Source organism: Saccoglossus kowalevskii, chromosome 6 (assembly GCF_978046115.1).
Source record: "Saccoglossus kowalevskii chromosome 6, keSacKowa6.1, whole genome shotgun sequence".
Lineage (NCBI taxonomy): Eukaryota > Metazoa > Hemichordata > Enteropneusta > Harrimaniidae > Saccoglossus > Saccoglossus kowalevskii.
This window is the reverse complement of record NC_140646.1, coordinates 34,409,261-34,427,097: the sequence shown is the minus strand read 5'-3', so window position 1 is coordinate 34,427,097 and position 17,837 is coordinate 34,409,261. Positions and strand designations below refer to the sequence as shown.

At 33.7% G+C, this 17,837-nt stretch overlaps 2 protein-coding genes across 2 annotated transcripts in view; both read left to right on the top strand.

Annotated features, from left to right (window-relative positions):
- The first annotated feature begins 2 nt into the window (after positions 1-2).
- Positions 3-17,009, top strand: LOC100371920 (putative ATP-dependent RNA helicase DHX35). Its single transcript, XM_006816849.3, has 16 exons — positions 3-210; positions 2,599-2,732; positions 3,387-3,557; positions 4,508-4,674; positions 5,878-6,051; positions 6,756-6,824; positions 7,431-7,559; positions 8,144-8,322; positions 8,647-8,848; positions 10,655-10,881; positions 11,658-11,752; positions 12,157-12,234; positions 12,547-12,595; positions 14,059-14,293; positions 15,404-15,515; positions 16,418-17,009. Exons 1-16 carry the CDS (start codon positions 177-179, stop codon positions 16,454-16,456), a joined length of 2,094 nt encoding a protein of 697 aa, XP_006816912.2. The 5' UTR covers positions 3-176; the 3' UTR covers positions 16,457-17,009.
- The window catches only part of LOC146742731 (uncharacterized), a 6,474-nt gene continuing 5,326 nt past the window's right edge, over positions 16,690-17,837 (top strand). Inside the window, exon 1 of the mRNA XM_085500437.1 lies at positions 16,690-17,272. Coding sequence (XP_085356563.1) covers positions 17,062-17,272 — 211 coding nt within the window. The 5' untranslated portion in view covers positions 16,690-17,061. The remainder of the gene's footprint in view (positions 17,273-17,837) is intronic.

Genomic DNA, 17,837 nt, shown 5'->3' with positions numbered 1-17,837 from the left:
AAAGCCGGAAGTAATCGCGGTCATTTTGAAATCGATCAATCCATGATCACACACTGTTTATTCAGTATCTGAATATTCCACGAGCTATATTGTTAAGTCGGCGTACTGCGACACATGAGACATGACGATCATAAGATAATGTAGCTAAACCACGCCCACCTCACCCATCTGTAAACATGTCAACATTGAAACCAAAATTTTGGAAGCCAGGTAAGAATCACCGATATTTGTAAGTCATGTGACTAAAACTATACTATTTCTATAAGTTTTGATGTTGATATTAATCCAGTATTCATAAACATGAATACATTCATAAACAATTGATACTCATTAAAATTTAGAATTCATCATCTGGCATGTTGGTGAAATCGAAATTGGTCACGGTTGTTTTTCCAAATCATATTATCATGAAGTCTATTTCGTCTTAATTCAATTCAGTTTTATTATAAATGACCTATCAGAAGACTTCAACCTCAACACAGACCATATGCCAAAACTCAACAATAAAGCTATATCAAATCTGATGTATGCTGATGATATAGCCCTGCTGTCAAAGTCAAAGTCTGGACTCCAAGCAAACATCAACTCCCTACAACAATACACAGAGAAATGGGGCTTGGCAGTAAACACGGAAAAGACAAAAACAACGATGTTCACAAAAAACGGACATAAATCAGAGAATACTTTTTTCACATACAACAAAACAATACTACAGAAGACAAATCAGTTCACATATCTGGGCATCAACATCAACTCCAATGGCACCATGACAAAAACAACACAAATACTGGCAGATAAAGCAAAAAAAGCAGAACGTAATCTATCAACAATCTACCCAAAAAACAAGAACAACATCAGATTGAAGACCAAACTATTTGATACTATACAACAACCTATACTATTATATGACTCAGAAATATGGGGAATACATATAAACATACAACAATGGGACCACACAGACACTGAAAAATGTCACCTAAGACTCTGTCGCCAGATATTATCCCTAAACAACAAAAGCAGCAACATCGGATGTCGAATGGAATTAGGAAGACTGCCACTCTTATCTTTAGTACAACAAAGAGCCATAAAATATTATCAGCACATCACCAAGAGTGGATCAATAACATTTGCATATGACGCTTTAATGGAGATGAAACAACAGTGTTATCCTAACTCTTGGCTGCAAAAACTCAACAACATCAAAACAACTTACAACATTGACATCAATAACATTAATAAAGACCATTTATATCAGATATCTAAAGACTACTACAATAAACTATGGAATCAAGACAATAACAGAGAGAACTCAAAACTACGGACATACAGACAAATAAACAATGAAATTAAACAAGCACCATATTTAACTAAATTAAATAAACTCCATGATGTTGAAACACTAGCAAGATTACGGCTTAGTGCCACAAATTACAGATTGAAGTAGGAAGACATACTCGTCCGAAAACAGCACTCAGCAAGAGACTATGCAAAACATGCAATGTATTAGAGGATGAAATCCACTTCATTACATCTTGTAAAGCTTACTCTTCTGAAAGAAAGACTCTTTACGATGAATTTAACAAAATATTTACTAATTTACATGAGATGGACATAACAGAAAAATTCAAGACAATCATCAACGCATCAGATATACATTTACTGAAAACACTAATCCAATACATTAATAATGCAAACTTGAAAAGAAGCATTTAGTAACTTTCTTTGTTTTTTTGATACTATAATTAATTTGTGTTCATGTTTATTAATTTAACTTTATTATTAAGAGCCCAAAAAAGGTTGTAATTTCTTTACGGTGATAATAAAGTTTTATTGTATTGTATTGTATGGTGCACACGGATTCTGCACTCAACTGGGAAATGTGTGATGTCCAGTCGCATGACTCAATTCATACTGGGATCAGCGCATGTCATATCATTTGCAATTATCTTATAAATCCATAATAATAATTGGAAAAGTAACCAAAAATGGATAATTTAAAGACTGTATTGGCATGAATATTTTTTATATAAAATATTTATAAATATAATTATAATTTTCAAATCACTGCTAAAACAATTCGTCCAATGACAACAGCTCAGCTGATACCTACCGTTTGTATAGGAAATATATTCCATGTGCTTGATGGTAGTAATTTGTTTGGATTTGAATGATGCATGAGTGGCTGGCGAAAAAAATATTCATGCTTTAATTCATATAATCTTACTGTAAAGGGAGCAATGAATTTGGAGTTCTTCTCAGCATCGCTATTAACTGTCTGCTCAGGTTGTTTTTCACTTTTCACTTAACTAGTGTATATGGCGTTCTGTGACATTGCAAAGAACATGCAGTAATTTGGATTACATGATGTACAATATACTAGCCTTGCAAAGTAAGCAAGTTAACATAGAAATAAATCATATCACATAGTACATGATAAGGTATGCATCCAATCAAATCTATTTATTTTTTTTGGGTCTAATATGCAACAGTAAAATGAAGCAGAGGTTTGTGGGAGACTATGTTCACGATGAGTTTGTGCACTACAGACTTGTGTGTTCCAATATAAAACTGTTTGATTCATTTCATAACTCAATAAAGGAACTGACGCTCCTGGAACTGGTCTCCATGAGGAAAGAGAACGAATAAGTGAGGGAAGTGGAGAGGTAGTGGTGTACAATCCACATGTGTCGATATCTATTGAACAGCAAAGACAAAGATTACCAATATTCAAGGTATCTGTTTAGTGCATTTGAGATCACAAGTTTGATGTTACCGGGGTACTTCAAATACATGTTATTCCTGGGAGTGGAGTGGATTTACATCACAGAACGTGTATTTTTAATTTGATTTAGATATGATTGTGTGACAGTGCTCACTAGTAGAATGGCTGCTGCACATGCCAATACTTGTCAATAATTAAAAGCATTACCTGCAGAATTTTTACTTGATGACAAACCTATAAATATATTATTCAAGGAATTTTGAATATCTTATTTTTTTCATGAAAAGCACATGCATCTCTAATTATTCTATGCTGAATAATATATCTTATTTTGACCCCAGATTTGCTTCTATCATTTACATTAGTACATACAGCTAGCAAATACGATATACTGTTAAATACTTTATTTTCGCTGAAGGAGTGATTCAGTGAAAATAAAATCCAGCGAATATACTATTTTTTCTATATTTTACATTCAACTTGCCAAAAATCAGTGAAAATAAATTCCATACAAAACAACCAAAAAGACTTTTCAGCGAAAATTAATTCCGGCTAAAATAAAGTATTATAAAGTATTGGAAATGCCAATTAATTGATTGATAGATTAAATCACTAACTACCTGTAATGTACCGGTACTCACCATGTTATCTCCTGTTTTAATAGCATCGCAATCATATACTGTATCTAGTGGAGAAATATGAGACTGTGGTGATAGTTGGAGAGACTGGATGTGGTAAAAGCACTCAAATACCACAGTTTTTAGCAGAGGCTGGATGGACAGCTGAAGGGCACATTGTAGCCATTACACAACCCAGAAGAGTAGCTGCAGTCACTGTAAGCTTCAATTCAATTCAATTCAATTCAATTCAATTCAATTCAATTCAATTCAATTCAATTTAATGTTATTTCAGTGTGTTGTATCATGAAACTTACATTCTTACTACAAAGAAAAAATAACTATCTATTTGTTCAGACAAGGGAGATTGCACATAAAGGTGTGCACATTTTTTTCAAAACATTGTACCATAATGTCATTTTGTCTCTTAAATTCAATAACAATAGAAGATGCATGCCTGAGCAAATGACTTGCATACATAGACAAACTCTTAGATTGAGTCTGCATAGGTTAAATAAGTTACAGACCAAGCCACCAACTTTATTACACTCTAATGCTAATAACCCAAACAAACGCATCTTCCTGATTTTGGCGAGTTGGGGATGGACAAAACTTTTTCGGCAGACATGTGAATTAAAAAATAGATACATGATTACCACTTTCTTTATCATTGTAGGTCATCTAATCATATTAGAAAGGAATTTTATTTAGCATTAGAAACTTCACTGAGAAACAATGTTGAATCTTCATCACTAATGAATAGTTTTCTTTCAGGGGGGTTGAATTATAGGTTCAATTTCCTTTTTGGTGATACACTATGGAACATAAATGAAAATGTGGGAAATACCTCATCAGCTTTAATCAGGAAATATGTAACTGATTTATGGCATTATAGAAAAGAAATGATGAATGTAATTTAAAGATATGTATTACTGTTTTCATGCTGCCGATATAAAGGTTGAATAAACATTATTATTATTATTTTTATCTGAATGAAAGTGCATTGGAGCAAACTGGTTTGGGATGAAAAAACTGAACACCAATTTAATTAATAAACATGTCTTGATCTGCCCATAGCTCTCCATGGTATGGAGGAATCACCTTCAAGTTCTTTTAATAGTTATTACAATCGGCAACTTATTGGTGTTGCATTTCATTTCTGTGTCAGGTAGCTAACAGAGTAGCTGAAGAACGAGGCTCTATCATTGGTAATGAGGTCGGTTATAACATTCGTTTTGACGACTGTACCGATGCCACTACGACCAGAATCAAGTTTCTAACAGATGGTGTGCTGGTCAGGGAAATGATGAGTGATCCGTTGTTAACAAAATATAGGTATTTTTTTATTCGCAAACTTCACATATAACTCAGGTCACATGTATTCACATTGATGGTTGAATGAAGGTTCTAAAAATATAGATTTTGAACTTGTTTTGACTTCTAACTGCAAAGCACACAGTGGGAGTCTTTGCAGTTAGTGTGTCTGTATATGTATGTATGTAGGTGTGTGTGTCGATCTATTCCACTGATATCTCAAGAACCATATACAGTGTATTGGTTTTTGATGAAACTTGATGCATAGATGCTCTGGCTATTCCCAAACTGTTCCACTGATATCTAAAGAACCACTCATTAGATTTTGATGAAACTTTGTATCTGAATGCTCTGTGACTATGTGCAGACCTTATTAGTTTTGGGTGAAAAATCTGTACCTATTAATTACCTGATTTGCATAATCATTAGTCAATATATCGGCTTATCCACTAATATCTCAAGTACTAATCATCACATTACAATGAAGCCTGGTACATAAATGTCATAGGACAATGCACAGACCTGATAAGTTCTGCTGATATTTATAGTACTAATAATTACATTTCAATGAAACCTTGGGGTACATTGATGCTCTAGGATATTCACAGACCTGATTAGTTTACATTAAAATCTGTGAATATTAATTACCTGATTTGCACAATAATTAGTCAGTTTTCAGCTTTTCCATCAATATCTCTAGTACTCTAGTATTATTTCAATGAATCTTGGTACATAAATACTCTTAAGACATTGCAACAATCTAATGTAATCTAATGTCTTGGGTTTATATACATGCATAATAATTACCTAATTTGCATAATATAATTAGCCAAATACAAGCATTTTCACATATTTCTCATGTACTATTCAACAGATTTCAATAAAACTTAGTACATGTATGCCCTGGGATATTGCACATACCTGATTAGTTTTTGATTGAAGTCCAGTGCATAATAATTTTATTTTTGAATGCTGTATTTGCTCTATTAGAAGAACATCTGCTGAGTGTAAATATAGATGGTAGTAAATACAGTATTCCTTATTTACCTCCAATACCTTCAGCACACAGGAGTTCTTTCTAAGCTTTCTTTGATTTGTTTTTAATACAGAACTATTGGCCGACTAGTGGCCATTTTGTTACATAATTTCATTGAGATTTTTGGTGCATGTTGCCGTTGCTTGCCTGTATCTATTTTTCTATCCTTGATTATATTGTGTTTACAGCGTAATAATGATTGACGAAGCACATGAACGGACCCTTTATACCGACATCATAGTAGGATTGCTGAAAAAAATACAGAAGAAAAGACCAGACTTGAGGCTAATAATCTCATCAGCAACTCTTGATGCTGAAGCATTCAAAGACTTTTTTAACAATAATGAAACAAATGATAAAAGGTAAAAAATAAAGTTAGATTAAAACAAAAAATTTCACAAAGTCTTATGTAGCATGTAACAAGACACGTTCATTAAACATAGCCATTGCATTTTTCAAAACACAAAGGCTTGAGATTTCAACATGGTTTCTGTGGAAGTCTTTAATATTAGGTAGTCTTATCAATTTTTAGGCCTTGAAAATGTCTAAAAAAATCCAAAATTTGTTGCTAGGTCATGAAAAGTTTCGGAAAACATTTCAGTGATTGAGAATTGTATCCTCAGACTTGACAATGTGCTCAATTTTTGCCTGTGTACTATTCACTTTCTTCAGGCTAAATTTAACTAAGATGTTGTTTGAAATGATTATTCTGATTCCATATTCATTGCATATTCGATGAGCTGAGACATTAGCCCATTACCGCATTAGTGCATCGTGACTGGGAGTAGACACTATGCACTTCCAAAGAGTCAAAATCTACATCAACTTATTTTACTCAATCTATGAATGATTTATTCACATAAAGATGTCATTCTTCATGTTTCATATTTTCTGTCATTCACGTGAAGCGATTATGCGACTGATTGAGAAAACATGGTATTCTAAATGTTCTTGTGCAGTCTTGTGTCAGGAACTTTGCTACTTGCTTAAACAGAGCTCAATCACAATAGATTGTTGTGAGTGTGTGAGTGTTCTAATATATTTTTTTTCTAATTTCATAATAAAGCAAAGACACTTCAACCATTATATCAGTAGAGGGAAGAACATACCCAGTGGATATATATTATACTATAAGGTAACAACATGCAAACATAAATATTAATCTACAGTCTATAAGGTTTAATGTACAATTCTTTGTGAAGATGCGTTGTATAATGTTAATTCAATTTACTCTGCTACATTGTAGTCTCACTTCTAGTAATGTAGATGTACTGTAAAATACTTTATTTTTTTGCTATTTTCGCTGAAGGGATGATTCAGTGAAAATAAAATCCATCGTATATACCTTTTCAACTATATTTCACATTCAACTCATCAAAAATCAGTGAAAATAAATTCCATACAAAACACCCAAAAAAAGCATTTTAAGCAAAAATTTATTCCAGCAAAAATAAAGTATTTTACAGGATATTAATTTTTTTCATTTTAGTCAGAAGAGTAAATTACAAAATACATTTATCAATATCTGGAATGCTGTGCAAAAATTAGTGAAAATAAATATGTTTTCTATTTTCATAAATATAATAAAATTATCATGCCAAGTTCACCCCATTGACCTCAAAAAAACAAAAGTTAAGAACATTGAGGTATTAAACTCTAGAGGGCACTATTACATAAATACTCCAGCAATCTCCAGCAAAACCATACTTGTTTCAAAACTGTTGATTTTCCTTGTTCCCAGTCCTGTGCCAGATTACATCAAGGAAACAGTAAATACTATCGTGAAAATACACAAAACTGAACCAACTGGCGATATATTAGCATTTTTGACGGGACAAGATGAAGTTGAAAATGTGGTGTCACTTGTAATGTGAGTATAACCACATATTCATTAATGTAGAACTTAGTGGCATGAAACAATACGACAATAAAAATCTTTTAGTCTTGAGTGCTTTTCTAACATCATTTAACATTTACAGCAAGTCTCAGAAGTATTGGGGCAGCCAATTTCCAACTCGCTAGCGAATTGGCTAACTGCTTCAATGGGTTTTGACTAAACAGTTGGCTTTCAAATTTAATAGAAGAAATATGTTACAAGTATATAAGGTAGTTGTCCTTGTTTAAACCACCCCATTAAATTTTCATATTTGTGTATTTACAAATAGATTACAACTGGAAAAACGTCTTTTGCAATTAATTTTTTATCGTAGATTGGGTGTACTATTTTTATCAAATAAACAATATAATGCAAAAATGTTGATGTGCAAGCCTTACTACATTCCGTTTTTTTATGTGGTGATGAAGAGTGGGTTACCGTAATAGTGTGCAGTGTATGGTACATTACAGAATTGCCCAGTGTCTATTTAAAGTTTAGTAATTTAAGCTTTACACATGTATAATACTAATACATCACAAACTACTATAAATATACTAATGGTATTCATGTTTTGACAGAGAACAAGCCAGACATATGTCTGATAAACAGTTGAAGATGAAAGTATTGCCGATGTATGGTGGCTTGCCAGCATCTGAACAAATGAGGGTGTTTGAGAGGACATCGAAGAATACCAGGAAGGTTGTCATAGCAACCAACATAGCTGAAGCTTCTATTACCATTAGTGGTATTGTACACGGTATGTTATACTTGGTCATTATGTAACATGTTGTGTATGTCCATCAGTTTGTCTGTCTCTGTCAGACGAACAACAATTCTGAACAAACAATGATATCTAGATCTATTAAACTTATCTGTGGATTTCAAAGAGATCTTCAATAGTAATCACTTGGGTTTCACACCCTTAACTTTATCAACCTTTGATGCAGACTGCTGTACCATTCTTAAATTAACCCTGCTCACAAATGGGAACACCTGTTCAGTGGAGTTTTCTGTATTATGATCATTGACATACATTCTTTAGAAATGGGTTTTAATGCCCGAAATAATTTTTGTTTATTAGTTATAGATTGTGGGTTTGTGAAACTGAGAGCGTACAATCCAAACACTGGTCTTGAAGGTCTTGTTGTGGTGCCAGTATCCCAAGCATCAGCTCAGCAAAGATCAGGGCGAGCTGGTAGAGTGAGATCTGGTAAAGCCTATAGGTTATATACAGAAGAAGACTTTGATAAGTTGCCTAACTCCACAGTGCCGGAGATGCAAAGGTACATTTAGTAGTAGTGTTGGTATCTTAACAATTTGATAAGTTGCCTAACTCCACAGTGCCAGAGTACAAAGGTACATTTAGTAGTAGTGTTGGTATCTTCACAATTTGATAAGTTGCCTAACTCCACAGTGCCAGGGTACAAAGGTACATTTAGTAGTAGCGTTGGTATCTTAACAATTTGGTAAGTTGCCTAACTCCACAGTGCCATAGATGCAAAGGTACATTTAGTGATTTTTCAATCGCAGTCGGACAAAAACAACAACGCAACTTAATTAACAAACAATAACGTGAACGTTAAACAAAGGAATCCTGCAGGTAGGCCAGACTCTCTGGTTCTCACCACAAGGGGTTACGATCCCCCCTACCAATCCCTAAGCAGAAATAAAACACACTACAATGTATAAAAACTACGTGGACCACACTACGGGTAAATAACTGACTACAAGGAAACGTGTTGTTATAAGGTCTTTTAAATAATTAAAAGTAAGTAGGATCATAAGATCAACGTGGCAGCATGTAAATGCGTGTACCACCCTACGTAGCGTACTTGATGCTCGGTGCCAGACTCACCATGAAGTTCGTAACCAGATGTTCTGCAAAGCGGGAGTGAAAATCGATTATATACAGATATTGAGTGCTTCTCCATCTCGATTGCATAGTGCGCCCCCAACAGCCCAAATGTTATCAAACGGATGTAACCGATTAGTTAAACGGCAGTACTCAAACTCTAAGTTAAGCCTAAGATTTTTAAAAATAGGTTCTGAAAGAACGTCAGAAACATTGTCGGTGTTAACCTTATGGCGTATATCCAAAGAATTCCAACACTTCAACAGATCAGAATAAAAGTTAGGTCCATGAAAGGATGAAATATCAATGCTGGTTAACAATAACTGTGATGTGTATTTGAGTTTACCTACTTGGCTGAAATAATAATCCGTGAACTTGAAGCAAGGATGTCTGTATACTGAATATAAATATTTGTGAACATATTTAATGCGCATAGCTTTAATTTTGCTGAATAGATAACATTTTGACCTCCCTTTTCCAAAGGTAGATACAAAATTTCCGCAGAAACCCAATGCCGACTGTTCCATAAAAAATTCACAAGTAAAGACTGAATGTAATTAACAGTGTCAATAGGCGGGGAAAGACCGGCAACACGGTAAAGCAAATAAGAAGTAACGTTATTTAGTAGTCGCGTTGGTATCTTAACAATTTGATAAGCATTTATGCGGTAGAAGATACTGTTAATTTTGAAAATATGCTCTTACCGGTAGTCAAATTTCATTTTATTTGGTAAAAATTGTATCACAATTAATATTCAATGTACGTGAAACTGTGAATTTTGCTACTGGTTCATTGACTATTGTAAAATGACTAATTTTCACTGGGTTTAAATTTCACTGATTTAGTGTTTCAGGCATATTTAGTGGGTTTAAAATTCACGGTTTTATAATTTGGATAATGTGTTCCATGCTCAATTTTACATATTCACTGGGTTTTAATTTAGCGCATTTTCCAGTCAGCGAAAAAAGCCAAATTAAAACCCAGTGAATAATTAACCCCTTTACAGTATTTTTGTCCCCTGCACCAGAATATTACACAATCATAGAACGTTGTCACTACAGCAACATGTGGTCAATATTTTTATAATGACAACCATTCTTTAATTTGCCTTAATGTACATATTAAATATGTCTGGCTGGAACATTAATTAACAATCAGATCTTAAAATGTTCTCATATTCTTATAAAAATGTACTATTCATCATGTTTGTATCTACTCAACATTTGATTTGTTATAGAACCAACTTAGCAACAGTTATCTTACAACTCAAATGCCTTGGTATAGACAACGTATTGAGGTTTAATTTTCTCTCTCCCCCATCGTCTAAAGCCATGATACGTGGCTTAGAACTGCTCTATGCATTGGGGGCCATCAACGATAATGCCAAGCTAACGGAACCACTCGGTGTGAGAATGGCAGAGTTTCCACTCGATCCAATGTTTGCCAAGACACTTCTTACTTCCGGTTAGTTCAGTTAAAATTGTGGTTGTTGTTATTCGAAGTTTATAATATGCAGAAGTCAAGTTATGACTCTCATATCAATGCTCATATCAATGCTCATATCAATGCTCTTTTTCAAACCAAGTGTAATTATTTTTAGTTGCAAAAGTTAAATTTTTCTTTTTTTTTCAAACATTCTGACAAAAACCTTAAACAAAAGCGCATTTTTAACTGATGCATGCTTTGAGATAAGCCTAATATTATAGTGAAGATTCTCTGGTCACTTAACCAATTCCAGATGATATTCAGAGAGAAACAATGAGTCAGCAGGCAATGTGCTTAATTACAAAATTTCCTTGACTTTTAACATATGGCTTTATTTTATGCTGTTTGAAATCTGGATCAAAAAGTACCACTTTTTACAAAAAAACACACACATAAAAATGGTAAAAATGTTTTGTGATAACTTTGTTATACAAGGTATATATATAAAGTTATAAAATGTTCTTGTCCTGAATTATTTGGAAATTGTGATGGATACTATATTTTTACAATAATGATTTAAGACAAATATTCCCTAAAGAATTTATTTTTGTATGTTTTCAGACAGTTTCTCTCTAGAAAAAATATTCCATATTGAGAAAAAAAATCCTAGAAGTGGATGACTCCTGCCTAAATCTATAACTTTTGAAACAAAAAAATATGATATTTCTGCTTTATTCAAGGTTAAATTAGGACAAACAACATCAAGGTCAACATTTCTTGCATATATTAAAAGTTGTTGTACAATATTCTTACAGGTACATTTGGCTGCTCAGAAGAAATACTTACAATTATTGCAATGTTACAAGTACAGAATATATTCTTATCACCGTCAAACCAGAAGGCAGCAGCCGTGAGTTTGAAAACACCTTTAATTGTGCCACGGTTATATGCATGCATTTGGTTTTTGAGAAAAAATGTGTGAACACAATATCGTGTGACGACAGTGGCACTCTAATATCAATAATAGAAAATTCCCCAAATATCAAGCAACAGTCATCTTTTTAATAACATTCATTTACTTTTGTTCAATCTTTTGCTGGGTTTGTATCTCACCATAGAAAATCTGTTTCTAATGATGAAGTGCTACTTACATGAATTAAACAAAAGTACAAAAGTTAAAAGAATGCCAATAATTAGGTCACATGACGAGTAATGTTTCTCAGTTTGTAAACATATATTGTTTGGTATCTTTTAGGGGAATTATCATGTTTTAAATTCTTGTATAAATAGCTCTGATCACATTTTATTTTTCAGGAGAAAGCCAAAAGGAAGTTTTCTGTGGCCGAAGGTGATCATATAACACTCTTGAATGTGTACGAGGCATATATAAAGGTAACGTTGAATAGGTTACACAGTTTGTCTGGTTTCCATGACAATAGATTTCATACCAATCACAATATTACCTCTGTCTTGGGCATCAATGGTACACAAAATACAGCGTAAAATTATTGTGGTAAAAGGTATTAGTTGAAATGAGAAATCAATGATCATTATGATCATCAACATGCAGCACATCGTTTTCTAAAATGGAGTCAGTATGAAATTCCATATTCAAACATGTCAGTATAGACAGCAAAATGTTATTGTTTTCTCAGGCAGGTATATCGGTTGTTTGTTTTGTAAAAATCTATTTGTATATTTCAGTGTGGAAAAAGCTCTCGATGGTGTCATGAACATTACCTAAACTACAGAGGTGAGAAAGAAATATTGAATTATATGATAGTTATGAAGTGTACGTCAATCGTTAAATTATTATGAGTCTGGTCAATAAATTCCAGTTGTTTATTTCCAAGCTTTGAAAGTTGATTGTTGTTCAAAAGATAAGAATTGCTGTTGATCAAAGTTTGGTGTTGGCATTCATCCATCCATCCATAAACAAAAATAATTGACAATTTAATACTTTGTTTCATAGTGGTTGTCACATCAGATTCATGATCGGTAGACCAAAGTTAAAATCCTACCTTAGGCTGAACATCAAAAGGGTCGACCCCTACCCTGGGTGAGTGTACCACAGACTCAATGGGAAGGCCAATTCCACTGGCCAAGAGTCATTCACTAACGAATGTGACTTTGGAGGAACCTAGGTTAAGGTCCGTAGGTGCTTGTGTTCGGCCGAGCCTGGTTGACGCCAGGATAGCGCATTAAAATTGCCATTTGATAGGGAGATGGCCACACAGCCCTGTCATGTAGTCCCAAACAGGAAACCACTTCTGTGGCAAAATGCACTATGTGTCAGCACTAGCATTTGCACTTACATTTTGAAGAAAAAAAGTCAGGAGAGACAACAGCGACATTCAATGTCCGGAACTGTCGCCTGGCACAAAAACATTATAAAAAAAAAAAAAAAATACTTTGTTTCAAAGCTAGATATAAATCCCAAGAGAATACATAAAAGACATGTAGACAAGTAACTATAATGGATAACACAGTCCCCATGAGTTATCATTACAAACCTATTTTTTCTCACACCAATCAATTTATCAAGTTCATGTGGCCAAGTCATTTGTCAAGCATCATCAGTGGATAGTGGTTGGTCGATCTATTGACATAATTAACATACTCCAGCTGATATTCATGAATTTTAATTTGTTTTGCTACATATAAAGTGCAAGTGATATAAGGCCAAATTATGAATACACCCACAATATAGCATTCAAAACAATAGATGTATGTTCTGAATTACTGGTATGTTGGTAAAGTGGATAGGACCTTAGGAGCTCTACCAACGAGCAAGTTGAAGTTTTGTAGAAATGTTATATTCTATGTGGTTGCTAGGAACACATATAATAAATTATTCAAGAAAATTGATGGACCATACAACAGATATGAGCAAAATAATGTCAAAAACTCTGAAATGGTCACTTATAGGCATATTATATGGTTGCTATGGAACAAATGAACAATTTGGTAAAGATATCTATGATAACTTGCTTGTGTGTATTAGCATGGTCACAGTCCCTCTATCACTGAGGGACCATGGTTTGGTTGATGGAAATCTGCCAAAACCAACAACTCCAATTGGGACAATTGGCTCATCCGGCTAAATTTTGTTTCAGGGCACGACCTGAAGCTAAAAGTATTGAAATTGCCTGTTTCAGTGTTCTCTAGTGTCTTTATTGTAGTGAGCTAATAGCTAAACCTTACTCTTATTATCAGGACTTTGCAGAGCAACGTCAATCCGAGACCAACTGAAAAAGATTGCCAAGAAATTCAAAGTTAAAATGTTGAACAGCGAAGGCGTTGTTGATGTCATATGTCGGTGTATTGTAGCGGGATTCTTTTCTAATGCCGCTAAATTGCATCCAAGTGGTTCATACAGGACTATTAGAGATAATTACACATTGTACATTCACCCTACATCAGTGTTGTATGTGGAAAAACCACCCAAATGGTAAGCCTTCTACATGACCTCTGTAGGTTGTACATTCTGGTACTTTTGGTAGCATGAATACACAACAATCTCATTATAAAATCAGTTAGGTTTTTTTTTATATATATATTTTTTAATTTTTTTTAAGTATGAATTTAATTATTTACTTGCTGTTAGTGTTTTTAAAGTTTTGATAGAGTCAAAATAAAATAAAATATATGAAAAAATACACTTTGTACTTACAATTCATCAGATTGGAAAGCACAATAAACAGTACTTTTTCAACCTGGTTTCAGAAAGAAAAAAAAAAAACATATTTTAAATTTAGTTTTCCAAAAAAAATAATCCCCACCCAACCAATATTTATGCCATGTCATCTTTCAGAAAGTACATGGATGTACAAGAATTTTCACTGAAGGGAAGAATCAGTGAAAATATGTTTTACACTTGACTCATAATAACAAAATCTGTGAAAATAGACAAAATGTCTTTTCAGCGAATATTAATTCCAGCTAAAATATAGTATTTTACAGTAAAATCGTATTTCCACAATTTTGATAGAAGCAGACATGAAAAAAAAATTGTCATACCACTGGACATGTAAATTTTAATTTTTATCAGCCTCACTGGATAGTTACTCCTCTGGCATATTGTTGGGCAGTAATTTCAAACACTAGTTTTCTGTCAAAACAACCTTTTTTTATATTAATTCATACTCCACAGTAAACATTAAGATGTAATATTAAAATATGCTCAAAAATATTGTAAAATCTGTATTAGGAGCCCCATCCCTAATGGAAGTTGTACCCATTCATTTTGAACAATTGAGAACAAAAAAATCACAATTTCTCATATGTGTCTCATATTTTATAGAAGCTGCATCCCCTCTACTGCTTCGTAACATTTTTATAGAAGCTGCGGCTTCTAATACAGATTTTACAGTACTAGTTACAATATTTGTATTTAAGTTGGCAGAGAAAATTATGTGTTTGATCTCACTGCAGGACATGTATACCAACACCATGCTTGACCATTCATTTTTCATTAATTAATCTACAAATTTATTTGTCAACTGTACTTAACACCATGTCAAAAGCTTCAGTGTCTAATGAACTGTGTTCATTTACACAGGGTTATTTTTAATGAAATTCTGCAGACAAATAAAGATTATATGCGAGATATCATGGTGATAGATGCATCATGGTTATATGAACTGGCACCACATTATTACCAATATGGAACGGTGAGATTTTTGTTTTTAATAATCAATTCATTTTGAGAACCATGCAAAATAAACCAGTTATGATCAGCTGTCTAGCTGGGGTGCTTTTTAGTCCCAGTTCAAACTATTATTTTGGGTTATATCCGAGTATCTGTCCATTCATCCACAGCTATGCTTTAACCAATCTCATTCAAGCTTTACATAGAGACAATGTGATGTGACTTGCATCTGCACGTTGATTATCTTTGTCATTTGTCAAATTTGCTCATTTCTCATGGTCAGTTGTGTTTGGCAGTTGACCCTTCATAAGAATAAATACTGTTCCACTGTTATTATTGAAGAAAAGTAGTTTGTTTACTTTTTATCTTGCATTTTTATCCTGGTATAAGCAGTTAATCACAACACAAGATATTTCAGTGTAACACCCAGACCTGTGGTCAGCGTCGCAGGGAGGAGTTTTCAACTATACATGTGTAGTACAAGATGAACGTCCTAACATTTAATGTAGAATTACATTATTTATTACTCGGTAACTTTATTTGATGCAGACGTGGTGGAATCGGGGAAGAAATGCTCTCACTCCATAGTTCTGCAAGTGTAAAAATTCAGGTTCTGTACAATGTAGTATAAACGCTTGACCGTCTGTGTAACGAAAATAGCAGGCCATTTTTCAACCATTATAACTTAATAGTTAGCTTGCTGGAGTGGTAATTTCTAGCATACTCATATTGAGGGAACTTTTTCACCTACTTGACCGAAAAAAGGGTCAATACTCAAATACCCTGTCATGCCTTCCCTAGACCAAGATGGGTGCTGCAGTCATGCAGTTTGACAATTTTATCAAATACAAATAAAGTTTTGAATCCAATCTAATATTGAACCACATCTTAATCTGCTTAATCCCTCATATCTTGTTTTTTCAGGAGAGAGAAATTGGAGCAAAAAAGGCTAGACTGGAATAAGACCAGTGTAATTTTCAGAGGAAAACTGTCAATCAATTGAATGATCATCACGAATATTGTACATGCTTTCAAGGGCAAAGCTATCATCTGCATGATATATCAACAGCAGTCGTCCAATACAATGCCAACACGTAGACTTGTCCTTTGTGGTATTCTAAATAAAGCAATAATCAGCCAGTTGACTAGAACACACCACATCACTTGTATCATAAACCTTTCAAAAAAGTAGTGGGTAGGGAGTAGAGGGCATTCGAGTCAAAGCATATACTGTATACAAAGCAGAATTTGTTATGTACAAACGTGCTGCTTTCTGATTGTTGGGTGTTAGCCAATCCGACAGAATCTTGTAAATAGCTTCACATCGATTTGAAAAATTAAATGTTGCAGTCAGGTGTATGGGGGGTTTACAATTTGAAATGTCTTCCCAATTTATAAATAAGTTATTGCTAGTATGGAGTTTATCGTAAAATCTGTATTAGAAGCCGCGTCCCTAATAGAAATCGTACCCATTCTTTTTGAATAATTAAGAATAAAAAATTCATTATTTCTCATATGTGTAGATGCTCTTATAGAAGCTGGGTTGCATTATACTATTTTAAGGTTGTATGCGCGGAAATGCACTGCGCATACGTTCTGCGCATTTGAAGCAGACTTTCAAGATGGCTGCCACAACAAACAAGTACGCTTCGCGATCGCCGAATGCACGCAAATTTAAAGGATTTTTGACCGAGAAAGAGAAGAGAAGAAGATTGGCAGTTATCCAGGCGAACCGCCAACATAAGAAAGTTGCTGAAGTAGTTTTAGAATCAAATTCAGGTACGTACGTACGGTGTCAGTTTACGACGTAAACTTTGGTTGAGTCGTCTGCAACTGTTATCCACAACTCGAATCAATATATTTTCACATTTTATTTGTTTTTATGAACATCAGATTATGCTTATTTTGGGGGAAACAGTGTTTATTTTTTCCTAATTCCTGTTTCACTAAATACAGAAATTGTGATAAAAAAAATATTTGACAACGAAGTTTGTCTGTCGCGTCGTCTGCAGCTTTCATTAATTATGACGAGGTGCCTTCAACGCGAACTGGTAATTTTAACTATACGCACAAAACCCCCAATTTGAGGGCATGATTGTCCTCACACTTCCATATAACCAAGGGGATACAATTTTAACTATGAATAAACAGCATGTTCAAATATTTTCTATATTTTGCTGTTTTGAAATCCATATTTATTTTCCCAGTGTTATAAATTTAGAGCATTGAAATTTCATCTGTTTACTCTTCAGAAAAAAATTAACATGTAACATGATGAACTTGCGGCTGTGTTAAGGAAATTAAAATTAAAATACTTGCATATTATAGTAGATACTTGAATTTT